General features: G+C 57.1%; 2 protein-coding genes across 4 annotated transcripts; one reads left to right on the top strand and one right to left on the bottom strand.

The window, feature by feature from the left end:
- The first annotated feature begins 777 nt into the window (after window positions 1-777).
- Window positions 778-6831, top strand: NAB2 (NGFI-A binding protein 2). 2 transcript variants are annotated; one of them, XM_027593706.2, is made up of 7 exons: window positions 778-1092; window positions 2510-3383; window positions 3820-3953; window positions 4285-4336; window positions 4430-4562; window positions 4769-4960; window positions 5958-6831. In XM_027593706.2, the coding sequence occupies exons 1-7, from the start codon at window positions 1010-1012 to the stop codon at window positions 6065-6067; spliced, it is 1578 nt and encodes a 525-aa protein (XP_027449507.1). In that variant the 5' UTR covers window positions 778-1009; the 3' UTR covers window positions 6068-6831. The 2 variants fall into 2 exon arrangements, with proteins under 2 accessions (XP_027449507.1, XP_027449508.1); XM_027593707.2 differs by lacking the exon at window positions 4769-4960.
- STAT6 (signal transducer and activator of transcription 6) lies at window positions 6797-20598 on the bottom strand. Of its 2 annotated transcripts, XM_027593704.2 has the most exons (22): window positions 20376-20596; window positions 17349-17488; window positions 16797-16935; window positions 16387-16470; window positions 15809-15947; window positions 15630-15682; window positions 15275-15423; window positions 14560-14691; window positions 14247-14435; window positions 13828-13915; window positions 13568-13690; window positions 12851-12943; window positions 12292-12498; window positions 10997-11091; window positions 10765-10901; window positions 10292-10438; window positions 10010-10073; window positions 9795-9905; window positions 9525-9608; window positions 8465-8530; window positions 8245-8373; window positions 6797-8154 (listed from the first exon to the last, which is right to left on the bottom strand). In XM_027593704.2, exons 2-22 carry the CDS (start codon window positions 17462-17464, stop codon window positions 7965-7967), a joined length of 2535 nt encoding a protein of 844 aa, XP_027449505.1. In that variant the 5' UTR covers window positions 17465-17488; window positions 20376-20596; the 3' UTR covers window positions 6797-7964. The 2 variants fall into 2 exon arrangements, with proteins under 2 accessions (XP_027449505.1, XP_027449506.1); XM_027593705.2 differs by lacking the exon at window positions 16387-16470 and having other exon boundaries at window positions 7654-8154; window positions 20376-20598.
- Window positions 20599-22145: the final 1547 nt, after the last annotated feature.

Raw genomic sequence — 22145 nt, 5'->3', positions numbered from 1 at the left:
GACGCGTTAGCTTCTAGCATAAGCCGCCCATTCCTGTACCCCAAACTTCGACAGGAACTCGAGGCAGGGATGGAGGCCTGGGTTTCCGAGAATGGCCCTTCAAATGACTCCATTTGCTGCAGGGTAAGGGTGCTGGGATAGCCAAGGAATTCCTGCAGAACCCCGCGCTCACAGACCTGCCCTAAGCGCACACTCAAGGGGAGTCGGAGGCACGCCCGAAAGGAGCCGCGCACCCCGAGGCTCCGCCAACTTTTCCCGGCTCATTCCTAGCAGTCACACGTACAGCACCGCAAGGCCGGAGTGTGGGCAACGGGCGTCCGCGTAGTTATTGAGGCGCGTGTGCACGTTCGTGCGCTTGTCCGTGTTTTTGTGTACCCGTGCGTGGTTGTGAAACTCCGCTCTCCGCTCGGAGGGGTAGGAGCCGGGGGGTGGGGGGGGGAGTAGGAATGTCGCCGGCTGGGCGCTCACGTGGGTACGTGGGCACGGAGAGGGCCGGCTGTGCATCCGGCGTGGGCGGCACGGAGCGACCTCGCCCCGCCCGCCGGGTCCCCAAGCCCGCCCTCCGCAGCCCGGCCTCGGTCACCTCAGTCCCGAGCTCGGCGCCGCCGCTCCGAGTCCCTGCCCCCGCCTCCCGCTCCACGCCCCCTCCCCCCAGTCTCCGCCTCTCTCCGACGCTCTGCCGCGGCGCCTCCACCGCCGGCCCCGAGGCCCGGGCGCCCGCCCCCCGCCCCCGGCCCCCGCCCCCGGCTCTGCCCACGCCCTCCGCCCGCCCGGCAGCCAGCGCAGCGCCGGGCCTCGCTCCCCGTGCGTCCTGCGGGGGCGGCGGCGCGGAGAGGCGGCGAGCGCAGCCGGGGAGGGGGGGGCAGAGGCAGAGACAGAGGCGCGGAGGCTCGGAGAGAGGAGACGTGGAGGGAGGGACGGAGCCCGGCCAGCGGCGGACACGGCAGCGCGCGCCAGGCGCCGAGCGCTGGGCACCGAGAGGGGCAGCCCCTGTGGCCTCCGGCCGTCCATGCACAGAGCGCCCTCCCCCACAGCCGAGCAGCCGCCGGGCGGAGGGGACTGCGCCCGCCGGACCCCGCAGCCCAGACCCAAGTTAGTGGGCAGAGGGAAGCGGCGGGGAGTGGAGATGGGTGGAGCTGGACTCAGGCAAGGGGTCCGGAGGGCGGAGGTCGAGAAGAGAACGAGGGGAAGCGGGACGGGGGTGGGGGGTGGAGACTGACTGAAAAGGGGGTGCGTCTTTGAATTAGGGGGCCCTGGGAGCAGGTAGGGAGCGGTTGAAGCTGGATATGAAAGAGTAGTACCTAATTCTCCATCCCCCGTTTACTCTGCCGGCGTGATCTGGCATGTGAACCCCTTGCAAAGAATGTGGGGGCCCCCAAACGCCAGGGGAAGCCCTGGAGCTCTGACTGGTAACAGGGCTGGGGGAGGGCTGCTGTGCTGGTTTAGTCTCCCGTTGGTACGGAGTACGCGAGCCCCAGGGTCCGGGAGAAGCCGGCGCCTCGGAACCCAGGGAGAGCATCAGCAGGGCTGTGGAGAAGCAGGGCATGCCTTAGGCGTCCCTTCTCTTTTCTGTGGCTTTATTTACGGCACGCGGAGGGGAGTTTCGGGGTGCAGCCTCTCCCTCAAGAGGCCTTGAGCCGCTCCTCCGCTCCACTTGGAGGTGTGGGTGGAAAATGAGGGAGAGGAGGTAGGTGGGTTTCGCCCACTGCCGCTGCCACTGTGGGAGTGTGTGGGGGCGGAACAGGCCCCAGAGCAGAACAATTGAGGCACTCCTCCCTCCTTGCGCCTGAGCTGAAGGGATCCGCCTACCTACCCAGCAGGTGGGGAAGGTCACTGCCCCGAGAGGGGCCAACTAAGGGGTACTGGGCAGTCGGGAGGAGAGGGGAGGTCCTCGGGAACAGCTCAGAGGAGCTGAGCAGAGCAGGGGTCCACCTGGCTTGACGAGTGGGAAAGGGCCACACCCCTCCCTTGCAGCCGCCTGGGTAGGACAGCACCAGGGAGTGAAACTGGCCGGCAGTGGTCCCAGGCGTCCACTGTGGGGAGAACAGGGGGTCGGTCCTACGTGCACCTCAGTGTAGAAAGTCACCTTGAGTAACGCTGAGACTGCTGGGTGTTGAGGGCGGAGGGTGAAGACCGTTCTGGAGGAGAAGGAGGCCCAGCCATTCCACGGGTGTGCTGGCTGGCCTCAGTGCTCAAGGTCTCCTTGCCCCAGGCTAGAAAAGTAAAAGCTGAGAATGGTGGTGAAGAGCTTTTGACTTCAGCAGAGAGACCGGGCTGCCTTTTAGTACTTGTGGCCCGTCTGGGATGGCACTGGTGTGTTTATGTCTCCGGGTGATGCCTAGTTCTCCTAGTCTGTGCTCTGGCTGGGGTATTGGGCAGAGAGCGCCTTCAGAGGAGGAGAAGAGAAGCCGGCAGAAAAGAGATGACAATTGCGAGTGTGGGTTGGTACTCAGCAGGGGGACCCGGACTGACTGCCTCCCTTTCTCTGTCCCGCACTCCTCTTTTCCAGGCCCAGTGCCCGAGCCATGGCACTGCCTCGGACACTGGGGGAGCTGCAGCTCTACCGGGTCCTGCAGCGCGCCAATCTCCTTTCCTACTACGAGACCTTCATCCAGCAGGGAGGGGACGACGTGCAGCAACTGTGTGAGGCTGGTGAGGAGGAGTTCCTGGAGATCATGGCTCTCGTGGGCATGGCCACCAAGCCCCTCCACGTCCGACGCCTGCAGAAGGCACTGAGAGAATGGGCCACCAATCCAGGGCTCTTCAGCCAGCCAGTGCCTGCCGTGCCTGTCTCCAGTATCCCACTCTTCAAGATCTCCGAGACTGCGGGCACTCGGAAAGGAAGCATGAGCAATGGGCACAGCAGCCCAGGGGAAAAGGCAGGCAGTGCCCGCAGTTTTAGCCCCAAAAGCCCCCTTGAACTTGGAGAGAAGTTGTCACCACTGCCTGGGGGACCTGGGGCAGGAGACCCCCGGATCTGGCCAGGACGGAGCACTCCAGAGTCCGACGTTGGGGCGGGAGGAGAAGAGGAGGCAGGCTCACCCCCCTTCTCCCCACCTGCAGGGGGAGGAGTCCCTGAGGGAACTGGGGCTGGGGGGCTGGCAGCAGCTGGGGCTGGGGGTGGTCCGGATCGACTGGAACCAGAGATGGTACGCATGGTGGTGGAGAGTGTGGAGAGGATCTTCCGGAGCTTCCCCAGGGGGGATGCTGGGGAGGTGACATCCCTGCTGAAGCTGAACAAGAAGCTGGCTCGGAGCGTAGGGCACATTTTTGAGATGGACGATAACGACAGCCAGAAAGAGGAGGAGATCCGCAAATACAGCATCATTTATGGCCGCTTTGACTCCAAGCGGCGGGAGGGCAAGCAGCTCAGCCTGCATGAGGTGAGGACCTCGTTCTCCTAGTATTACACTTAGCTCTGAGGCCTTAACCGACTCACCTTGGAGAATCTTCACACTCCTGAGGTCTGTTTCATTGCCCCTTGGTCAGGACCCCACGCCCCAGTTGCCCCCACACAGCCCAACCCCAGCCTCTGCGGTGCTCCCCTCCTCAGCTGAGGGGGAAGCAGAGGTACAGGCCAGAGCCCAGCGTCCTGCTCTGTGCCGCTCAGGACCGCTCAGGTGGTGGGGGCTCCAGGCGTTCCTAGGAAGCCGTGGATGCTGATCTCTGTCTTCCTCCTTCAGAAAGCCGCGTAGTATCAAATCCTAAGCAAGCATCTGATGGATGGGCTTTATTTGTCTGATGATGAAGGGTGTGAGGAGGTCTGGGCAAGGCAATGGGAACTGAGGATTGTAACCGCTCCAGTGGCCCTCTCCACAGCTGACCATCAATGAAGCTGCTGCCCAGTTCTGCATGAGGGACAACACGCTCTTACTGCGGAGGGTGGAGCTCTTCTCCCTGTCACGCCAAGTGGCCCGAGAGAGCACCTACCTGTCCTCATTGAAGGGTTCCAGGTGAGACTCCTTTCTCCAGGTCCTTCCTAGATTAGAATCCTGCCAAGGAGCTGGGTCATGGGCATAATCTCCCGTTCAGGTGCATCTAGGCTTACTTCCTACCCACGTGCATGTCCTGCTTTTCGCCAGGCCCACTTGTCTGGGTCTGGTCCCTCCTATCCATCTCAGGTTCTGTCTGCTCACCCACAACAACAGTACCAGAGTTAGAGACTCCTGTTCAGCCAGCTTCTTTCTGGTCTTGAAATAACGCATGCTCCTCCCCAGATTCTGTGCTCTGCCCATTGTGCGTCCGTCCCCAGCTTCACCTTCCTTATTGCTCTCGTCTTCACAGGCTTCACCCCGAGGAACTGGGAGGCCCTCCCCTGAAGAAGTTAAAACAGGAGGTAGGTTTCTAGGGTGGATGCAGGGGATTAGTGCAGCCTCCCTCAACCCCCTCCCTTGCTAGGTCCTCATTTCCCCATTTGGGGCATCCACAGGTTGGAGAGCAAAGTCATTCTGAACTCCAGCAGCCTCCCCCAGGCCCTGAGTCCTATGCACCCCCATACCGCCCCAGCCTGGAGGAAGACAGCGCCAGCCTGTCTGGGGAGAGTCTTGATGGACACTTGCAGGGTGAGTGTGCATCAGAATACTTTTCTTCTCTCTGTGGGGGTGGAGTAGGTGGGAGGAAGGAGCCAGGAGGCAACTGCCTGGAACAGGGTTGGGAGGCCTGGCTGGATGGGGGCAAAGGGGCCTGGACCTTATGGGTCTGCTTTGCGGTTGAGGGTGGGGGTTCCGTTGACTGTAGTCCCTGACCTGATCCGTGCCCATGCCCACAGCTGTGGGGTCATGCCCAAGGCTGACGCCGCCCCCTGCTGACCTGCCTCTGGCATTGCCAGCCCATGGGCTGTGGAGCCGCCACATCCTGCAGCAGACACTGATGGACGAGGGGCTGCGGCTAGCCCGCCTCGTCTCCCACGACCGCGTGGGCCGCCTCAGCCCCTGTGTGCCTGCGAAGCCGCCTCTCGCAGGTGAGGCAGCAGCAGTGCCATCCCCAAGCACCCCTACCACCCAGGCTCCACCCAGCAATCCTGGTGTCCTGGGGCTGGGTGGGAGGAAGAGGGATGTAGTCACCAGAGAGGGCAGGCAGTAGGACGATGGGGCTCCAGCCATCCAGGCCTTGGGTTGAGGAAAGGAGGGTCCTGCAGGTTTATTCCCACAGGGGAGGGTCTGATCCTATGGAGATCTGTGAAGGGGGCACTGGGGTGAACGAGGGGACAGAGAATGGGGGACCAGGGGAACGGAAAGGAGGGTCACCAAGAAGGCCAGCAGGGATAGAGCTGCCACCAAGGCAGAAGGGTAGAGTAGGCTAGGAGTCAGGGTGGGGTTGCCTAGCTTGGAAGTAGAGGAGCCCAAAGGGGGATGCTTTGTGTGTGGATGGGGGAAGGGCGTAGTCCGCCAGAGGGCCAGAGCGGCTGGGCTGAGAGTGATGCAGCAGACAAAGCCACCAACCCTGGCTTGGTATTTTTAAACTGTGCGTGGGTGGGAAGTGGGGGTGGGGACTGGAAGGGGGGCTCTTCTTGGGGGAGGAGCTGGGAGGCTGGCTTCCTGTGTTCCCCCTGATTTGGCTTCTAAGAAACTGGAGGGGCATGGTAGGGTAGGTGGGGCCTGGGAGGGGGCCAGGGATGAGTGGGGGCGGCAGAGCCTGGGAAGGGGGGGAGGGGGAGAGGTCAGAGCCAAGCCACCCCCACAGCTCCTGACAGAACCAGAAATTCCAGCAGAACGGAGGCGGGAGAGACAGAGAAGGAGAGAGACACATACAGAGAGAGCGCTACACACAGCCAGAAAGGGGGGGGGGCGCACACACTTGGGTATGGAACCCCCCCACACCTGTAAACGTGTAACGGGCAGGAGGCAGTAATAGAAATCCAGCTCATCTGTGCAGTCTCCTCTATCTCTGCCTCCTGTCCAGCCACCTCTCTGCATCGTCCACCCCATGGTCTCCTAACCTACGCCTTCTTCCCACAGAGTTCGAGGAGGGGCTACTGGACCGATGCCCTGCCCCGGGACCCCATCCTGCTCTAGTGGAAGGTCGCAGGAGCAGTGTCAAAGTGGAGGCTGAGGCCAGCCGGCAGTGAGGGGTGCACTGGTGTCCTCAGACCCAGGACTTGGACTTCTGGCTCACATAGACTCCGACATTCCCCATCCCTGGCATCTAGTCACAACCCTGGATCCTCCCGCTGCCCTTCTCCTGCCTCCCCACCTGCTCCATGGGCATAGAACTATGGGGCTTCAAGCAATAACGAGCAGGGGCCTGGCAAGAGGACACAAGGAGGGTGCGTGGTGCCCCTTCACCCTTGCCTAGAGCAAGGGGGCAAGGACTCTGTCTCCAGGGTATTTGGGGTTCTCCCCTCCCTTACACAACACACTCTCATTCTCTGTAGCTTGAACCAGTGGTATGAGCAGTTGGATTCAGTTTGGCCATGGGGGAAAAGGGGACTTCGTGGTAAGGTCCAACAGCTAAAAATGGCAACGTTTACCCCCAGAACTGGGGGCCTGGGAACACTGGACCTGCTCCTCCCCTCTGCTCCCCCATTTTTGTGCTTCTAGTTTGTTTCTTTAATTTAACAAGTGCTGCAGTTTGCCCACCTATCCCAATCTTTCCCCCCAAGTCCTCAGCAACTTTTTCCCTCCTGCCCTCCCTGGGGGTGGGGGGGAGGGTGGATGTAGGGTCCCCTCGACTGGCCCCCTTAGGAGGCCTGGGTTGGACTCAGGGTCTCCCTCAGCTGGGGGCTGGACCGCAGCACCTGTCTGAGCAGTTAGAGCGTCTTTCTTTTCAGATCGTGTACAGTAGATTATTTATTTTGTTATTTTGGAATAAAATTTATTTTATGGCTTAGGATCGATGACCCCCAGGAGGGAGAAAGGGTGGCATGGGGCTGGGGGAGTGGAGGGAAGCTGGCAGTGGATGGGGAAAGAGAAAAGCAGCGGCAGGTCGGGCACCCTAATTCACTCAGAGGACCACACACCTGGGCCTGGGTCCCAGACTCACCCCCAGCCTCTGGGCAGGATTGGCAGGGTTGAACCCCCAAAGCTAGAGCCACATACAGATGTCACAGCCACATAGACCCACTGGGGCCACAGTCATACGAAAGCTGAGTACTTTAGCATGCATCGGAGAAGTTGGCACATTCGCTGGTGTCTTCGGTGCAGTGTTTTCACACTTCCAAACTTCGGTTGTCACATAGGCAAGATCAGACCGATACATGTTTTTGGGGGGCCATAACAACAAATGTGTGTGACATCTGTGTATTCACAGTCTTGGGTATGCACGTTTTTGCACAGCTGCACATGAAACACAGACCTTGTACTTCTGCAATCTCCTACACATAACCAAAAGCCGCCATCCGACTGACAGGAATTTGGGGCTGTTTGAAATTTGTTTTTTAATCTGGGCATAACCCATATCAGTAACCCAGGTGTACAGATTCCCTACATTGCACGCAGGGCCTCCTGAACTGCTGCTCCATCCCCCCCAGGGCTGGGACCCGAGCCCAGCCCTCAGTCCCCAGCCTCTCGTACAAATGTGTGCATGTGTCTGCGTGTTTCTACATGTGTGTCCTGGGCTCTGCCTCGAGGTGGGCGGTTAAGTCCTCAATGCCCTAATCTGTGCTCTTGCCCAGCGCCTTTCCTGCTCAGGCCCATCTTCCAGAGAGAGGTGTGTGTGTGTGTGTGTGTGTGTGTGTGCGCGCGCGCACTGCGTGTGCAGGCGTGTTGGGGCGTGTCTCACTTTGGAACCTGAATTTCCCTTCCAGCATTGGAAGGGGGAGGACAGGGGTGTGTGGTAGGAGGAAAGGAGTGGATAGGCTCCACCCACTGTGCATTTTCCTGGCAGTCTTTTCCTCCTGACCAGGGAGTAGGTGGGGATAGGAGGACACTCTCCCCATCTGCTGCTTGGCAGGAGCATGGGCAAGTGTCCAGAGCAGGTCCGTGGGGGTAGAAGAGCAGTCTTTCTGGGCTCCCGTTCCAGCTGGATCACCAACTAGGGTTGGCCCTTAGGTCCAGGTGGGACATTGAGATCCCAGACTGCCCATAGTGAGAGGGCTGCAAGAGAGGCTGGGTGCCCAAGGACCCTCCCCCTGATTCCCCTTGCCCCTCCAGGAGAAGCTTGGTGAGGTCCTGTTCAGTAGGAGGCAACAAGGGTGGGAACATGTCTTCACTGACCCTGCAAGGAGGAAGGGGGTAAGCAGTAGGGTAGGTATGGCACCCGCTCCTCCAGCCCCCACCCACCCAACACCCCCAGGCTGCCACTCACCAGGTGCCCTGAGGGAACCCTCCCACCGACTGGCTCATGCAGCTGTCTTCTGCCATGGTCACATCTGAGCAGAGCAGGGGCTCAGGAGTGGATACGGCATGCTCCTGAGATGGGCATGGGAGCAGGCCCCTGCCAAGACCAGAAAAGTCAGTAAGATTGGGGTGGGATAAGGCTGGGAAGGAATGGGGAGCATGGGATCAGGAGGGGTGCTGTCACTCACTGAGGGTGAGGTTGGTCAAAGGGCAGGTTGATCTGGTTCAGGTTGGGGGGTATCTGCAGGTGAGATCTGGAAACAGGAAGGAGGGTATAGTCAGAGAACGGAGGGCTAAATAAGGGCACAGTGTTGCAAAGTCAAGGTCATTGAATGAGGAAACAATTTCCAGCTCCTTTTCTTGACTGCATTGTCTTAGGTAAGCCGTGGGCTCAGTTTTTTCATCTATAAAATGTGTATGTGTTGGGGATTGGGCTGGGGGAGGAGAGAAGGGCTGAACTAGCTAATCTATTTATTTGGGAGGGGGAGGAGCAGAGGGAAGGGGGAGGGAAGCAGAATCCCCGCTAAGTGCTAAGCAGAAGGATGACAATACAACTGCGGGAGTTGGGGGCGGTCTTGATGCCAGGACCCCTGAGATCATGACCTGGTCTGAAGCCAAGTGTCGGATGCTTAACCTACTGAGCCACTCAGGCACCCCCGAATTCGCTAATTTCTAATGTTTCTCCAGACTCTGGTGGTTCTAAGCCCCCCAGTCTCCACCCTACCTCAATTCCCAGGAGGGGAGATGTTGTGACTTGTCTAAGAGTTAATAAGCACCTGCAGTTATTATATGAGTGTTACTTGGGGAAGAAAAATGTCTAGGCCACTTCAAGGCCAAAACAGATGAATAAATAAAAATCCAGACAACAGATAAATGACAGTGGATTTCAAGGGCAGGCGAGGTAATATTAATTCTTAACATAGCTCTTGCTATGAGCTTTACAGGTATTACTAACTCAATTAACCTTCACAATAATCCCGAGGAAGTTATTATTAGCGTTATTATCAATATTCCCCATTCTACAGATGACGCACCAGAATGAAGCAACTTGCCCACAGTCAGTAAGTGGCAGAGCTGGAATTTGAACCTTGCTACGTCTGGAACTTAACCACTAACCTCTCAGTGGAGTGGACAGAAGAGACAAAGAGTGCTAGCCTTTTGCTGCCCCTTTCTTACAGTGGAGCCTCTCCGAACAAACGCAAATGCCCATCCCCCTTGCAATTGGGTATCCTTGTCCCTTCCACTTACTCTGGGAAAGCTGTCAACGCATCTTCCCGGGAGAGGGCTTGGTACGGGGGGATGGAGTGAGAGTGCGGTGGGTACACCTGGGACCTGGGGAGAGAAAGCAGACCCCCCTGAGGCCAGCCCTTCTCCTGGACACCCCCACCTCCTGCCTCAAGATAGGGAACCCCTCTCATGGAAAGGGAAATTCCCTATTTCGCCCCAGCTCTCCCAGCTGCCCGTGCTAAACACCTGTCTGCACAGACCACTCCCATTCCTGTCTCTCAAGCTCCTTACACCATGTCTGGGCTGAGCTGCATATTCATGGAGGAATCAGCGGCCATTCCAAGATCGTAAGTGGACACCATGGTAGGCATTTGGGGCTCCAGGGTAGGAAGTGGCTGGTCCCTGGAGGAGGGAAGGAAGTCCGTGTGATTGACCAAGGGCTGATGCCACCACTTCTTCCAGCAAGCAGTACCAGGGCTGCCCACCATCCACAGCGCTACACTCACCTTTCCACAGTCATCTTGATGGTAGCTGGGACGTAACCCCTGCCATCCTTACCCATCTGTTCAGCTGTTGTGGGGGAGGAAAGGAGAGCCATGGAGTGCCCCAGGATTGGGGAGGAAGGGATGTGCAAAAGGTGAGCATAGCTGATGGGCAAGTAGGAGAAACGGGGCTTCAAAAATGGAGAGAGAAGTCAGGGATGACATACGGTGTGTAGGGAGAGGGGCAACTGGGAGTATGGAAGAGATGGGCAAAGGAAGGGTTCAGAACTGCGATCTCCAGCTCACGTTTGTAGTGGCTCCGGAAAGCTTCATCCTTGGGTTTCTTGGGGTAGAGGTTTTTGAGCTGAGCAAGGTCCCGGATTCGGTCTCCCAGTGAACGAATGGATAGGTCTTTGGCAGAGAATGGCTGGATGTTCTCTATCTGTGGGGAGCCTACAATAGGAATGAGACCCTGAGTCCCCTCTGTCCAGACATTCTCCCCCCCATCCAGCCCCACCACAGGACCCACTCTCAATCTACCAAGGCGAGGGGGAGAGGAGCGAGGGTGGGAGTCCTGGAGGAGGGAGACCCACCAGTCTCCGTTCCTACAGAGCTCACAATGAGAAGGTAGACTGCAGAAGGGAGGAGAGAAGTTGGACCTAAGGAAGAACTTCCTGAAGATCAGCCTTGGCATCAAGGAAGGCCAAGATATTTCCTTCCCAGAAGAAACCCCAGAGGGCATAGGCACAGAAACAGAGGACTGGCGGGGGTGACCTCACCATCCTGGCCCCGGATGACATGGGCAATGGTGATGCCCCCAATCTCTGAGTCGCTGAAGCGAAGGAGGAATGTTCCATCAGGCTCGTTGAGAAGAAGGCTAGTGACGTACTGTTTGCTGATGAAGCCAATGATCAGCCTGGCCAGGATGAAGGAGAGGATGGGGGTAGGGGCGTTGGCTGTGGAGAAGGAGCTAGAGGTACAACTGCTCAGGCCACTGGGGCAGGGACTCACCGATCTGACCAGTAGCTCCGGAGACAGCGCTTGGTGAGGTCCAGGACACCATCAAACCACTGCCAAAAGGTGAAGCTACGACCCAGCAGGATCTCCTGGGGAATAAGGAGGAGCTAGTGTGAACACAGGAGGGCCAGAGCTAGGGCCTGTAGGACAGGCACTGGGCTGTGAGGGCCCACACAACAGAACCACAGGGCTGAAGGACCAAACTGGATCTGAGATCTCATCAGTGACAATGGCAGTCATTTACCAGGTGCCAGGCAGTATTCCAAGCCTTTTCCATAAATTAACTTATCTGATCTTTACAAGCCTATAAGCATCCCATCTTACAGATGAAGAAATGAAAGCCCAGAAAGGTCAAGTAACTTGCCCAGGTCTACACAGCTGGTCAGAAGCAGAGCTGGGATGCAGCCCAGGAAGTCCAGGCCAGAATCCCTCATAACAACTGTGCTCCACCCATCCTTGATTAGACCTGGTGGAGTGGAGTCCAGAGAAGGTAGCTTGCCAGGTGTGAGTGTCCTACTGCCTTTGCTAATACATCCTTTGGTCATGTAGACTTTCCTTTCTTTTTGGCCAAGAGAGCAGTACGTGACTGCTTTTACCCAGCTGGTCATCCACCAAGTCACCCAGATCTTCTCCCCCGTTCTTGTAACAGATCCAGTTCTGAGCCACCTCACTTTGGGGGCAGTAAAATATGGTAGCTGAGAGCAAGAAATAATGGAGTTCTATCCCAGCCTCACCTGCTGTGAGGCGTTGGACAAACTACTTAACCCCTCTGAGCACGACGTTCCTCGCCTGTAAAATGGGGATAATAATAGTAGCTTCCTCAAAGGGGTGTTGAGAGGGGTAAGTAGATAACATACATAAAGTGCTAAACATAGTGCCTGGCATATAGTAAGATGTCAGCGCATGGTAGCTGGTACTACTGTGTGTGTCCCTGTGGGATTTCATCCTGGTTTTTGCAATAGGAACTATTTCCCCAATGGGTCAAAGTCATTTTGAATCAGAGGTGTGTTTACACACAATCTGGATGAGTCATGCAAATTGTTGGTAAAGAGGGAGAACAGAGGGCCTCCAGTCCAAAACCTGAGGAATGCCAGAGAATGCACCCTCTGGACTTACCCACCCGGCTGAAGGGTTTTCCTGCCTGGGCTGTGACAGAGGCCTCCCTGATCGCCATGATGGGGCATTGTGAAGACCCCAGCAGTGAGTCTCTGCACAGAGGTTGGGAGGGCCCTGAGTGCCTCAAGGATGAAGAGCTTAGGGGCGGGAGGTCCAAAAAGCAGGGGAATGACCTTGTTGAACTGTGACCAGGACACGGAACGGTGCTGGAAGGTCTCCATGCTGAGGCTGTTGTCATTGAAGATCTTCTGGGCTAGGAAGAGGAAGTGCTCTGGGAGTAGCCCCTGATTGGTCCCCACTTCAGCCATGAACTTGAGGTTGAGAGTTTCACACATCTTCTCCCAGGGCACCCGCTCAGCTACCACAAAGGGCACACGGTCCTGGGGTGAAGCGGGAAGGACAGGGCACTTCAGGCTATCATCCTCATTCTTCCTCAGGAGGGGCCTTCATCCTTCCCCCACCTCCCCAAAGCTCTCCTTCCCAGGCATTATCCCCCTGAGCTCGCTCACAAAGATGGTGCTTTTCCAAAAATAGTTTAGGGTGCTACAACATGGTAGCTTTTCAGACTGGCATGAAAAGAGGTCAGCACCAGGTTAGAGAGTATGATGAAAGAAGGAGTTGTGGCCGCTCCCATTTGAACGTGTCTGCCCCCGGCTTCTCCCCATGTTACAGCCCACCTTGCCCCTGTTCCTCCCCTCCCTCCCTCCACTGCCACTCCAGGTCTTTCCTCACCATCTCAGAGAAGGCATTATCCCACAAGATGGTGGCCTTGGCATTGTTGTCCTGGTTGCCGTGGACAATGACCACCAGCGGCAGAGACAGGGCCTGGCGGGGGTGAGAAGAAGGGAATCTTCTTACTGGAGCAAGGGGCTTCCTCGAGGGGCTGGCTCTGAGAATGCAGGGAAGCTACTGGATTCACACAACATAGTTAAAAGCTCCCGGTGTATTACTGAATGCTTTCTGAAGCTCGATGAAGGCCTGACTGTAGAGAAGTGGTTATGAGTCAGTGCTTTAGAGTCAGACCTCTGGGTTTCAAATGCCAGCTCCAATACTTCGTAGCTATGTGACCTGGGCAAATTCCTCAACCTCTCTGTGTCTCAGTGGACTCATCTGTAAAATGGGACTAATAATAGTACTTACCTCATAATGTTATTGTGAAATTTCTGTGTGTGTGTGTGTGTGTGTGTGTGTGTGTGTGTGTGTGTGTGTGTGACTGAAAACAGTGCCCTGGTCTACATGAAATGTATAATAAATGCTAGTGGCCACCACACCACCATTCCCCGGCGTGTGCCCTCTTCTTCCTCTCACCCTCGCCCTGACCCCAGTGCCCATGAATCCCAGACGCACGGGCTATGGAGCTCTCATGAGGAGCGAGGATCCGGGGCCCCAGCATGTGTGACGTGGAGGGGAGTCAGGGCCCTAGCGTGGGCAGCCCGAGGCTCAGTTCACCTGGAGCTGGATGGGGAGTTTGTTGGGGCCAAGCGTGAAGCTGGTGGAGAAGAGGACTGCACACTTCTCCTCGGTGACAGACTCGGTGCCCTTCCGCTCACAGCGCTTGATTTTCTTCAGAAGCTGCAGGGGGTGGGGAGGGAGAGCAGGGGTGAGGATAGAGATGGGTCTCTTGGCTTCCCGACACCCTCTCCAAGGACAGTCCCTCAGTCTGAGGACCCCCTGCCCCACTCTTCACTGTGGCTCCCTGAAGCCCTCACCAGGTTCTTGAACAGGGCAGAACAGCAGTTGCCAGGAATGCTGTTCTCCAGGGCCACGGTGTTGTTGATGATTTCACCAGTGCTTTCTCTGCCAGGGGAGGTCGGAGACTGAGTGGGTGCATCCCAGCAGGGCCAGGGGTGGGGAGGAGCTTGAGTCCAGGGGTGAATGGCATGGACGACTGGCCCTAAATCTCATTTCCCTGTTTGGATTCTCAAGGAGGGTCCCTATCTTGGCCAAGTCATGATTCCCCATCCCGTTCCAGCCCCGATGGGTCCCTTCCTTTCCTCTGCCGTGACTATTCAGGGTCCGAACACCCTGAGGCCCACCCCCCCGCCATCACTCTGCTCTTTGTGGTGCCAGACGCCCAGGCTCCCCTGGCCTCCACCAAACCAACAGGCCTTCGCCAGCCCCAGCTTACGCTCCAGCCCCGGGCCCCTGGGGCATGCTCAGCTCCCTTGCTTGCTTCTCTGTCACCATGTCAGCCCTGACCAGTGGAGGCTTGGCTGGGGCCCCCAGGAACCGTAGGCCCAGTAAGAATCGAACCCCAGCCTGGAACTTGGTCTGAGTCTTCAGAACCTGGGGGGGCTGCTTCTCCACCAGGAAAGAGCTGGGAGGAGTGAAGACACAGGGGAGTTAGTGGCTGGGTCCCTCCTGGTACCCATCCCACAACCCTAACCCTCTTTCCTCATCGGGGTCCGCTCTAGGCCAGGCTGAGGGTTTATGGGGCATACCTGGTGACAAGGGTTCGCAGGACGTCATCCAGCCGGCTAATCAGCACTGCCCGGGCCTTGGGCTCAAGCTCCCCGCCAGCTGCCCCCACCTCCTGCTGCAGCTGGGAATAAATGTCCACCAGGTTCTCACACCTGGGGCCAGGACAGTGGTCAGGGGACACAGAATTCAGGCTGCCTTTTCCTGCTCAAACCCCCTACCCCTAAACCCAGAAAGAAAGCAGGGTAGCAGTGTGGAGGGGCGGGATGCACAGTGGGTGTGGCTGCAAGGCACCTGGGCTGAAGGGGCAGGGGGACCTGCCTTAACTCTGGGTGTGAGGTTCCTTCTCTATGCCTGGACCCCTGTGGAAACCCAGCTGCCTCTTCCCCAGGACTCTGGTACCCAGGTCAGTTGCCAGCACCTATGGTACTTTGGTGCAAATTGAAAGGTGCCTCCGCCAACAAACCAAATAGGAAAAGGCTTCCTCTGGGCAAGAGGCTTGAAGAGAAAAGCGTGGGCCAGATGAGCTCCCGCTCGAAGCCCCCTCAGCCGGGCGTACTTGTACAGGACGCGACCTGACAACAGTGTGCACAGTCCTGCCGGAATCAGCTTCTCTGAGCTTTGGCCCATGCCAAGGCCTGCTTGCCTGGTTTTTCTCTCACACCTGTGGGTCCTCCAGCAGGGACAGCCAGCACCCAACCCCAGTCCGCCCTCCTATCCCATCAGTCTTGCCCCAACCTCTCCTGTAGGGGTGCCAGGCTCTCCTCAAAGGGCGCGCCATTCCCTGCCAACTGCTGCTGCCGTTTCCAAATCTGGATCCTCTTCAGCACCAGGGCCTGGGCAGCCTCCAGCTCCCCAACAGTCTCCTGCAGCAATGTGGCCAGGGCCTGCGGGCAGGGGGGGGCCTGAGCCAGGGCCAGCCTGTCTCCTCCCCCAGCCCTGAGGGCACGCCTCTCTTTCTCACCTCTCAGGCCTTCCCCCTACCCCACCGCAATGTGTTCCTCTGAGGCCTGATCTCCATCCCGCCACAGAACTGAGATCCCTCCAGGACTGTACTTTGAGTTCAAACTCCACCTCCCAATCCATCACTTACCTCACTTGGCCCAGGTCCGTTGGCAGGAGCATCTATCAAGTTGTGCAGAGACACTGAGGGTGAGGGCAGAAATGAGGGGTACAGATAAATTTGAGGTTCGGTCAAGGGTGAAGTCCAAGAGGGCATTCCTCCCACCCATTCCCCAGAACCCTCTTAGAGTGCCAGACCCAAGCTCCCACCTTGGCCAGCCTCAGACCCTGTCTGCAGGGCCTCTCGGAGAAGGCGAGTTTCTCCCACCCGATGCTGCAGCCTTTGCAGGGCTGTGTTAAACTTCAGTTCCTCCTGCTTCCAGTGGAAGGGCATTGGCAGGTGCCGGAACTGCACAGGAGGGACAGACACCAAGAGGTGAGATACCCCGTCCATCCTTCTACACTAGGCCTGCATTCCCTAAAGGAGTGCCTGCTGCCAGGCTCTGCCAAAAGGAAGCAAGCTACTTCCCTTGTCCGTCCAGCTCCCTTTCCGCTTTGAAGGTTCTCCCTGACCTTTTGGAATTTCCCACGGATAAGACCTCTTTCTTGGCAGAATCAGCTTCTTACCCCTTGCTCTCTCCTCCCCAGGCCTCACTACCCTCAGTCCCTCATTTTGAAGCTTCTCTGAGCTTGGCTTGGGGGGCACTCTGACCCCAGGAACCGCCTTTGGTCATCCTGGGCCTAAAACATTGAACCTCTCCTGAAGTTCAAATTCCTTCTAGTTTTTCATGGCTTAGGCTAAAGTCCAGGGAGTTGAGTTGGGGTGGGAGGTGGAGTATTAACAATACCTGTTCCAAAACAGCTTTTTTCTCCCCTTGAAGAATTTGTCTAAAAGTGGCCACCAGCTTCAGGGGGTCCCTTTGATATATACTCTAGAGAAATGAAGAGTGGCAGACTGGGTTAGCCTGGCTCTCACCTATGTTGTTCTCCCCCTCCAATCCACGCCACCCCCCTCCATTCATAAGCACACGGAAAGGCAGCACAACTGCAGACTCCAGAAGTTTTCATGCATTTGCATGCTTTTAAGAGCTAATTTGCATGCTAGCTAACAGTTAACTGCAGAACACCAATTTGCTCCAGCATCCAAACAATTTCTTCCGGTGTTCAAGGCTCATCCCAGCTCCACTCCAGCCCCACTCCAGCCTAGTCCCCATCCCCCCACCCCCCCACCCCCCCCACCTCCCGTCCTTGTCCCCACCTCCAGGGTGCTGATGTGTTGCAAGATGGTGCTCCCCTCCCCCTGCTTTCCCGCTGAAGCCTGAAGGCGCTGGACAGTGGCAGAAAGGAGCGCACTAGCCATGTTGCAGCAGAAGGTGTCTGAGCCGACCAGGAACTCCCTGTGGGAAGATCAGGATGAGGTGGCCTCGGGTCAGGGTTTCTTCAGCTCTACTGACCTTCCACCCCTCAGCAAACAGCTCAGCAGCGCCTTCCCAGTCCTAGTCTCCATCCAGGCCCTGTACAGCCTCATCCATGTGCCCTTTGTTCCCCAATTTTCCAGCTGCTGTGGGACGGTCCCTTGTCCCAGTCCTGACCTCCTTCCTCTCTGGCTGGGGCTCCTCAGGCGGTGGGGGACTCCATGTGTCAATGTGCATAATCTGGTTGGTGTGGCACAGACTCCCCGCTGAGTCCGGGCTACCACACAGGGAATAACGCATCCCGAGTCCCAAAACGGGACAGAGAAAATCTAATGAGAGGGAAGGTGGGTGGGGGAGGACCCAGAGGAGACCAGTGTGCGGTAGCTAGGACTCACCAGGGCTGGTTCTCTAGCCAGTCACTCAGGAGATGCCGCAGGTGTTGGGGAAAGTCGACATAGAGCCGCTGCAGTTTTTCCAGAGGCATCTTGGAGACCAGACCCCACAGAGACATGATCTGGGGTGTGGAGGGTGCCTTCTGGAAAGGAACAAGGCCACTCTGAGAGGCACCAAAGAAAGCTGGCTTATGTTCTGGGGGCAGCCTGCAACCTCCTCTAAACCCCAGATCCCAGAGACCATCCCCACCACCGCTCACAGCCAGACCACCTCAAACCGGGGACATCTTTGGTCAGTGCCTGAAACAAGGTAATCCCTTCAGTTGCAGTCAAAGGGGTGATGGCGTAGAAGCACTGAGATGCAGCCAGAGGGCTGGGAGGACAGGGGAGGTGGGCAGAGTACAGAAAGCTCTCTGAGAGAAGGCAGAGGACTCAGATTGCAGCTGGGAGCTGGCTCTGGTTCCGTGGGCAAGGAACCTCCCCACTGTGAGCCTTGATCTTCTTGTCTCATAAAATATGAGGCTTGGATACGTGCAGAAGTTTCCAAAAATTTCTAAGGTAGTGGGCAATTTTAGTTTTTAATCTGTGGAATCCCAATTATATCAAAGGCATAAAATTGGAGTTTCTCTATTGAAAGCAAGTGTGGTAGGCCTGGAATCCTACGGTTTCTACTTCCCTCTCCCTATCTCCTGACCCCAAAGGTGTCACTAGAGACACCCCTCAAAATCCCAGGGCTCCATGAGAAAATTTGAAAAGGACCAGGCTGGATGATGAAGAAGAGAATGGGAGAGCAGTAACAGTTACCATTTATTGAGCACTTACTATGTACGAGGCATTACATGAAGCTCATTATTTCATTAGAGCTTTGCAATGATTTTTAAAATATGAAACTATGGGGCACCTGGGTGGCTCAGTTGGTTAAGCAACTGCCTTCGGCTCAGGTCATGATCCTGGAGTCCCTGGATGGAGTCCCTGGATGGAGACCCGCATCGGGCTTCCTGCTCGGCAGGGAGTCTGCTTCTCCCTCTGACCCTCCCCCCTCTCATGTGCTCTCTCTCTCTCATTCTCTCTCTCTCAGATAAATAAAATCTTTAAAAACTATATGAAACTATGCCCTTTCATAGATGAAGAAACTAAAGGAGGTTCTCTAACCTGCCAAGGCCACTAAGCCAGTGAGTTTGGAAAATAGGATTTGATTCCAAGGGTAAGCAACACCATGCTGTGAGGGCCCCTTCCACATCCAGATCCCATCATCCTAAGAGGAGGGGCTGCAAGAGGAGAGTTGAAGAAGCAAGGTGGAGATGGAGGAAAGGGAAAAGCAGAGAGAACTTGGGAAAAAGGTGGGAAAGATTGGAGAAAAAGTAGGGTTAGTAAGCCTGGAGTGAAGAGCCTAGAAGCTGGGAAGAGGAAGCTAGAGGCTGGGCTAGAGGCCAAGGGCAGAGGAGAAAATAGGGAGAGAGGAAAGGAGGAGATGGGAGAAGTAGGAGAGAGGGTTGCATCCCTATTTCTGGGTGGGCTGCAGGGTGGAGAGGGTCAACCAGTGTTTTCCCCGGGGTCTCTCAGCCCCCGTTTCCCATAATGCCCCTCTCCTAGAGATGAGAGATGATGGTGAAACTCCCTGATCTCCCCCAACCCAGTAACCCAAGCCCTCCTGTTGGGCTTTTAGCCACTCCCCTCTGCCCAGACTCCCAAAGGGATAGAGAACAGAGCGGGCCCCTTCTCTGGAGACTCTTGCTCCCAAACCCTCTTGCTCCCCCAACCCATCGGCTTCTATCCCCTCTAGCTCTTTTCTCGGAAAGGCAGAATCCTCCCTCTTGCTCAGGGTCTTCCAATAGGCCTTTCTCTACCACCTCTCTCACCCTGGAGTGGGGCACCTATTGGTCTGTGTTTCAAATTCAAGGGAGGACTCCATTCCTCTCTTCTCTCTTCCTCTCCTGTTTCTCATGGTGCTCAGACCTTTGACCCTCTATCCCTACCCAAGCAGAGACAGGTAATCCTTAAGCAGAAGGCAGCAACCCCCTCCTTCCCTCTGTAAACTCTTGTTGAGTGACCAGCTTCCCAGCAAGGCCCTGCCTCCAAATCTCCTCCCCTACTCCATCCCCACACCTCAGGAGGCCACCCTACAACCGAGCAGAGTAGACGGACGGGCCTGCCCCCGACAGCGGCACCTTAAGCTTTAAGCCCCCATCCCCCACCCCCGCCTCGAGAAGACCTGCAGGGAGGAGGGGCCACGGCGCGAGGGGGCGGGGCCAGCGTTCCCCAACACTTCCCAACTGGGAAGGCAAGCCCGGACGTCCACCGTCCTCCTCAGCCTGCTTCGTGGCCTAAACACGATCACCTCTGTCCCTCCATTCGCGAGCCCTCTGACCGCAGGACCACAGGATCAAAAGTCAAAAGAGCGTCTCTGAGTTGCCCAATATGTGTATGTGGCGGTGGGGGCGGGGAGGTGGAGCCCGTTCAGCACGAGGAGGGTTAACTCTGCGCCGCCACCGGGAAATCTCGGCGTCTACAGCAGCCAAGCGTGGAGCACTTTTGAGGGGGAAATTCCCCCTTCTCTCGGGCACCATGAGGTCTACATCTGGGGCTCGCTCACCCCCCCAGCCACACCCTTAAACAACAGCCTTTATGGGGGGACAGGATAGGGGCTTGTCAAGGACCCACCTCCTTCTGGCATCAACCTTCTAGGGAGGGGCAGCCACCTCCCCTCCCCCAGGGCAGAGGGGCACCTCCTTGCCCTCCTTTCCGTGCCTTTGCTTGCTCCTGGAGGTGCGGGGGCGGGGGTGTGGAAAAAGTGACCCACGCGGGGAGGTGGGAGTGCGGGGCCTTACCCGGACCAGAGTCCTCTGAGAACTCAAAAGTGCCCAAACCCGGGACCCCCAGCTCCCGACACCAACTGAAACAATTTCCCCGGGGGACCATACACCCGCCCAAGGGAGGGTCTCGAGAGGACCCCCCCCCGCTAATCCACCCCCCCACACACACTCAAAGTCAGAGCCCCCCCCCGCCCCCTCCTCGGAGGCATCCCCTCACCTTGGCAACCCCTCAGCTGTCTTCTCCCTCGCTCAGCGGCCACTGCCAGGCCCCATGGGTCTGTAGCTCTGTCCAGCGAGTTCAGGGCTGGCCCTACTGGCACCCCCCCTCCCCCTCCACCACCACCACCACCAAAAAGAACACACACACACACACACACACACACACACACACACACACACACACAACCTCTCCGGTCCTTCCTCCTCAGTGCAAGCACTGGCTGCCCCAGCCCGCTGTTTCCGGCTTCTCCGTCTAACCAGGTCCCTCCCTGGAGCTCTGACGACACAGAGAAGAGAAAGTGGGCTGGAAGAGGAAGAGGAAGAAAGTGGGGTGAGCGTGTGTGCCTCCTGTGCCGAGTGGGGAGCATGGGGTAGAGGGAGCCAGGACTGGGGCTCCCGACCCTGGGGCCAGACTGGGGGGGAAGCCTGACCCCCACTTACTCTGTCCCCTCAAAAGCGATCAACTTTTCTCCAGAAAGTCACCTAATACCAAGCAGAGACCTGCGGCTCCAAACTGCCTCTCCCATACTCAGACTTTTGTAGGGGCCTGCGCTTTGGGCTCGGGAGGAACTGGGCACCCCAAGGCCTCTGGAAAAGCAAATCCCTCTGGGCTCTGCGCTCCCTCCAGTGGAGGACCCTGAAAAGCAGCCAGGGAGCTCCTTGCTCTCTGCAACTCCTAGGTCCACCTCCCTTCTTGGCAGGGCGCGCCTTAGAAGTCTCGTGACCACTGATGGGAGGGAGTGGGGGAGGGGACCCCAGAGCTCAGAATTCTGGAAGACTCCAGGAGTCTCTTGCACTGAAAACCGTTTTGGCCCCCTCCGTCCAGGGTACTACTCTTTAGACACTTGTGGAAGCCAACACAACCTGGAGTTGCTGCGGGCCGTTTCCCAAGGGACAAGTTTGACTAGGAATCTGCTGTGCAGCCTTGGCAAAGTTCCTGTTTCTGTGGTAAACACTGAGACACACCCAAAAACAAATACATACACGTACAACTTCCCTGGCCATAAGACCACACACACGCACACGCACACGCACAGGCATGTGCGGGCAGGCTCACAGTCGTGTCAGCCCTCAGAGCCACAGCCGGTCACAATGAGACACAAACTCACAAACACAAGGCTTGCTCAGCTTCTGAGTCATCGTTGTAACTAGTGGATGGTTTTTGCAGCTTTTGCTGATGGAGGAGCTGAAGGAGGCCAAGGGGCCTAGAGAGGCCTCTACATCCCCAAACCTAAGGTGTATAAAAACGGTGGTCTCTAGGGGGTGGTGGGAGATGGGAGGAGGTTTCTACTCCCCTCTTCTCTCTCCAAACAGGGCTGGGCTGAGGGGCCAAAGCTAGGCCTATGCTGCCCCCTGGTGCTTGAACTGATTCCTAGACCCCAGCTCCTCCCCCGCCGTCCCCATGTAGATGGGCATGTGTGTGCAAGGGTGCACGTGTGCGTGGGGGCCCCAGGCAGGCAGCAGAGGGTATCAGCTAAGAAGTGGGACTCTGGAGACAGGCCACTTGGGTTCCAGTCCTGCCAACGCTGCTAAGTGCACAATTCTAAGCAAGTTACTCTTTGTATTTCAGTTTTGTCATCTGTAAAATGGAGCAAATAAGTCTTAACTCATAAGGTTGTGGGAGTGAGATACAATAAAACTATGTACAGGCTTAGAACAATGCCTGGCACACAGTAAATGTTAAGCATTCTTTTACGGGCCAGAATAAGCCAGGCATGAGGAAGGCAGAAGGACTTCCATCCTACATAGGGGACCCGGGTTTGGGGGT

Source organism: Zalophus californianus, chromosome 9 (assembly GCF_009762305.2).
Source record: "Zalophus californianus isolate mZalCal1 chromosome 9, mZalCal1.pri.v2, whole genome shotgun sequence".
NCBI classification, from domain to species: Eukaryota; Metazoa; Chordata; class Mammalia; order Carnivora; family Otariidae; genus Zalophus; species Zalophus californianus.
This window is presented reverse-complemented; position numbering and strand designations above follow the sequence as displayed.

What these genes read in the sequence shown, in the direction of transcription:
- NAB2 (XM_027593706.2), top strand. Translation starts at nt 1,010, where the DNA reads ATGCACAGAGCGCCCTCCCCCACAGCCGAGCAGCCGCCGGGCGGAGGG. An exon ending in TCTTGATGGACACTTGCAGG is followed by an intron (nt 4,563 to 4,768) that starts GTGAGTGTGCAT and finishes CCATGCCCACAG; the next exon opens with CTGTGGGGTCATGCCCAAGG. An exon ending in TGCGAAGCCGCCTCTCGCAG is followed by an intron (nt 4,961 to 5,957) that starts GTGAGGCAGCAG and finishes TTCTTCCCACAG; the next exon opens with AGTTCGAGGAGGGGCTACTG.
- STAT6 (XM_027593704.2), bottom strand. Translation starts at nt 17,464, where the DNA reads ATGTCTCTGTGGGGTCTGGTCTCCAAGATGCCTCTGGAAAAACTGCAG. An exon ending in CCTGGTCACAGTTCAACAAG is followed by an intron (nt 11,092 to 12,291) that starts GTCATTCCCCTG and finishes CTTATTCCCCAG; the next exon opens with GAGATCCTGCTGGGTCGTAG. An exon ending in GCGTTGACAGCTTTCCCAGA is followed by an intron (nt 8,531 to 9,524) that starts GTAAGTGGAAGG and finishes TCCTGTTTCCAG; the next exon opens with ATCTCACCTGCAGATACCCC.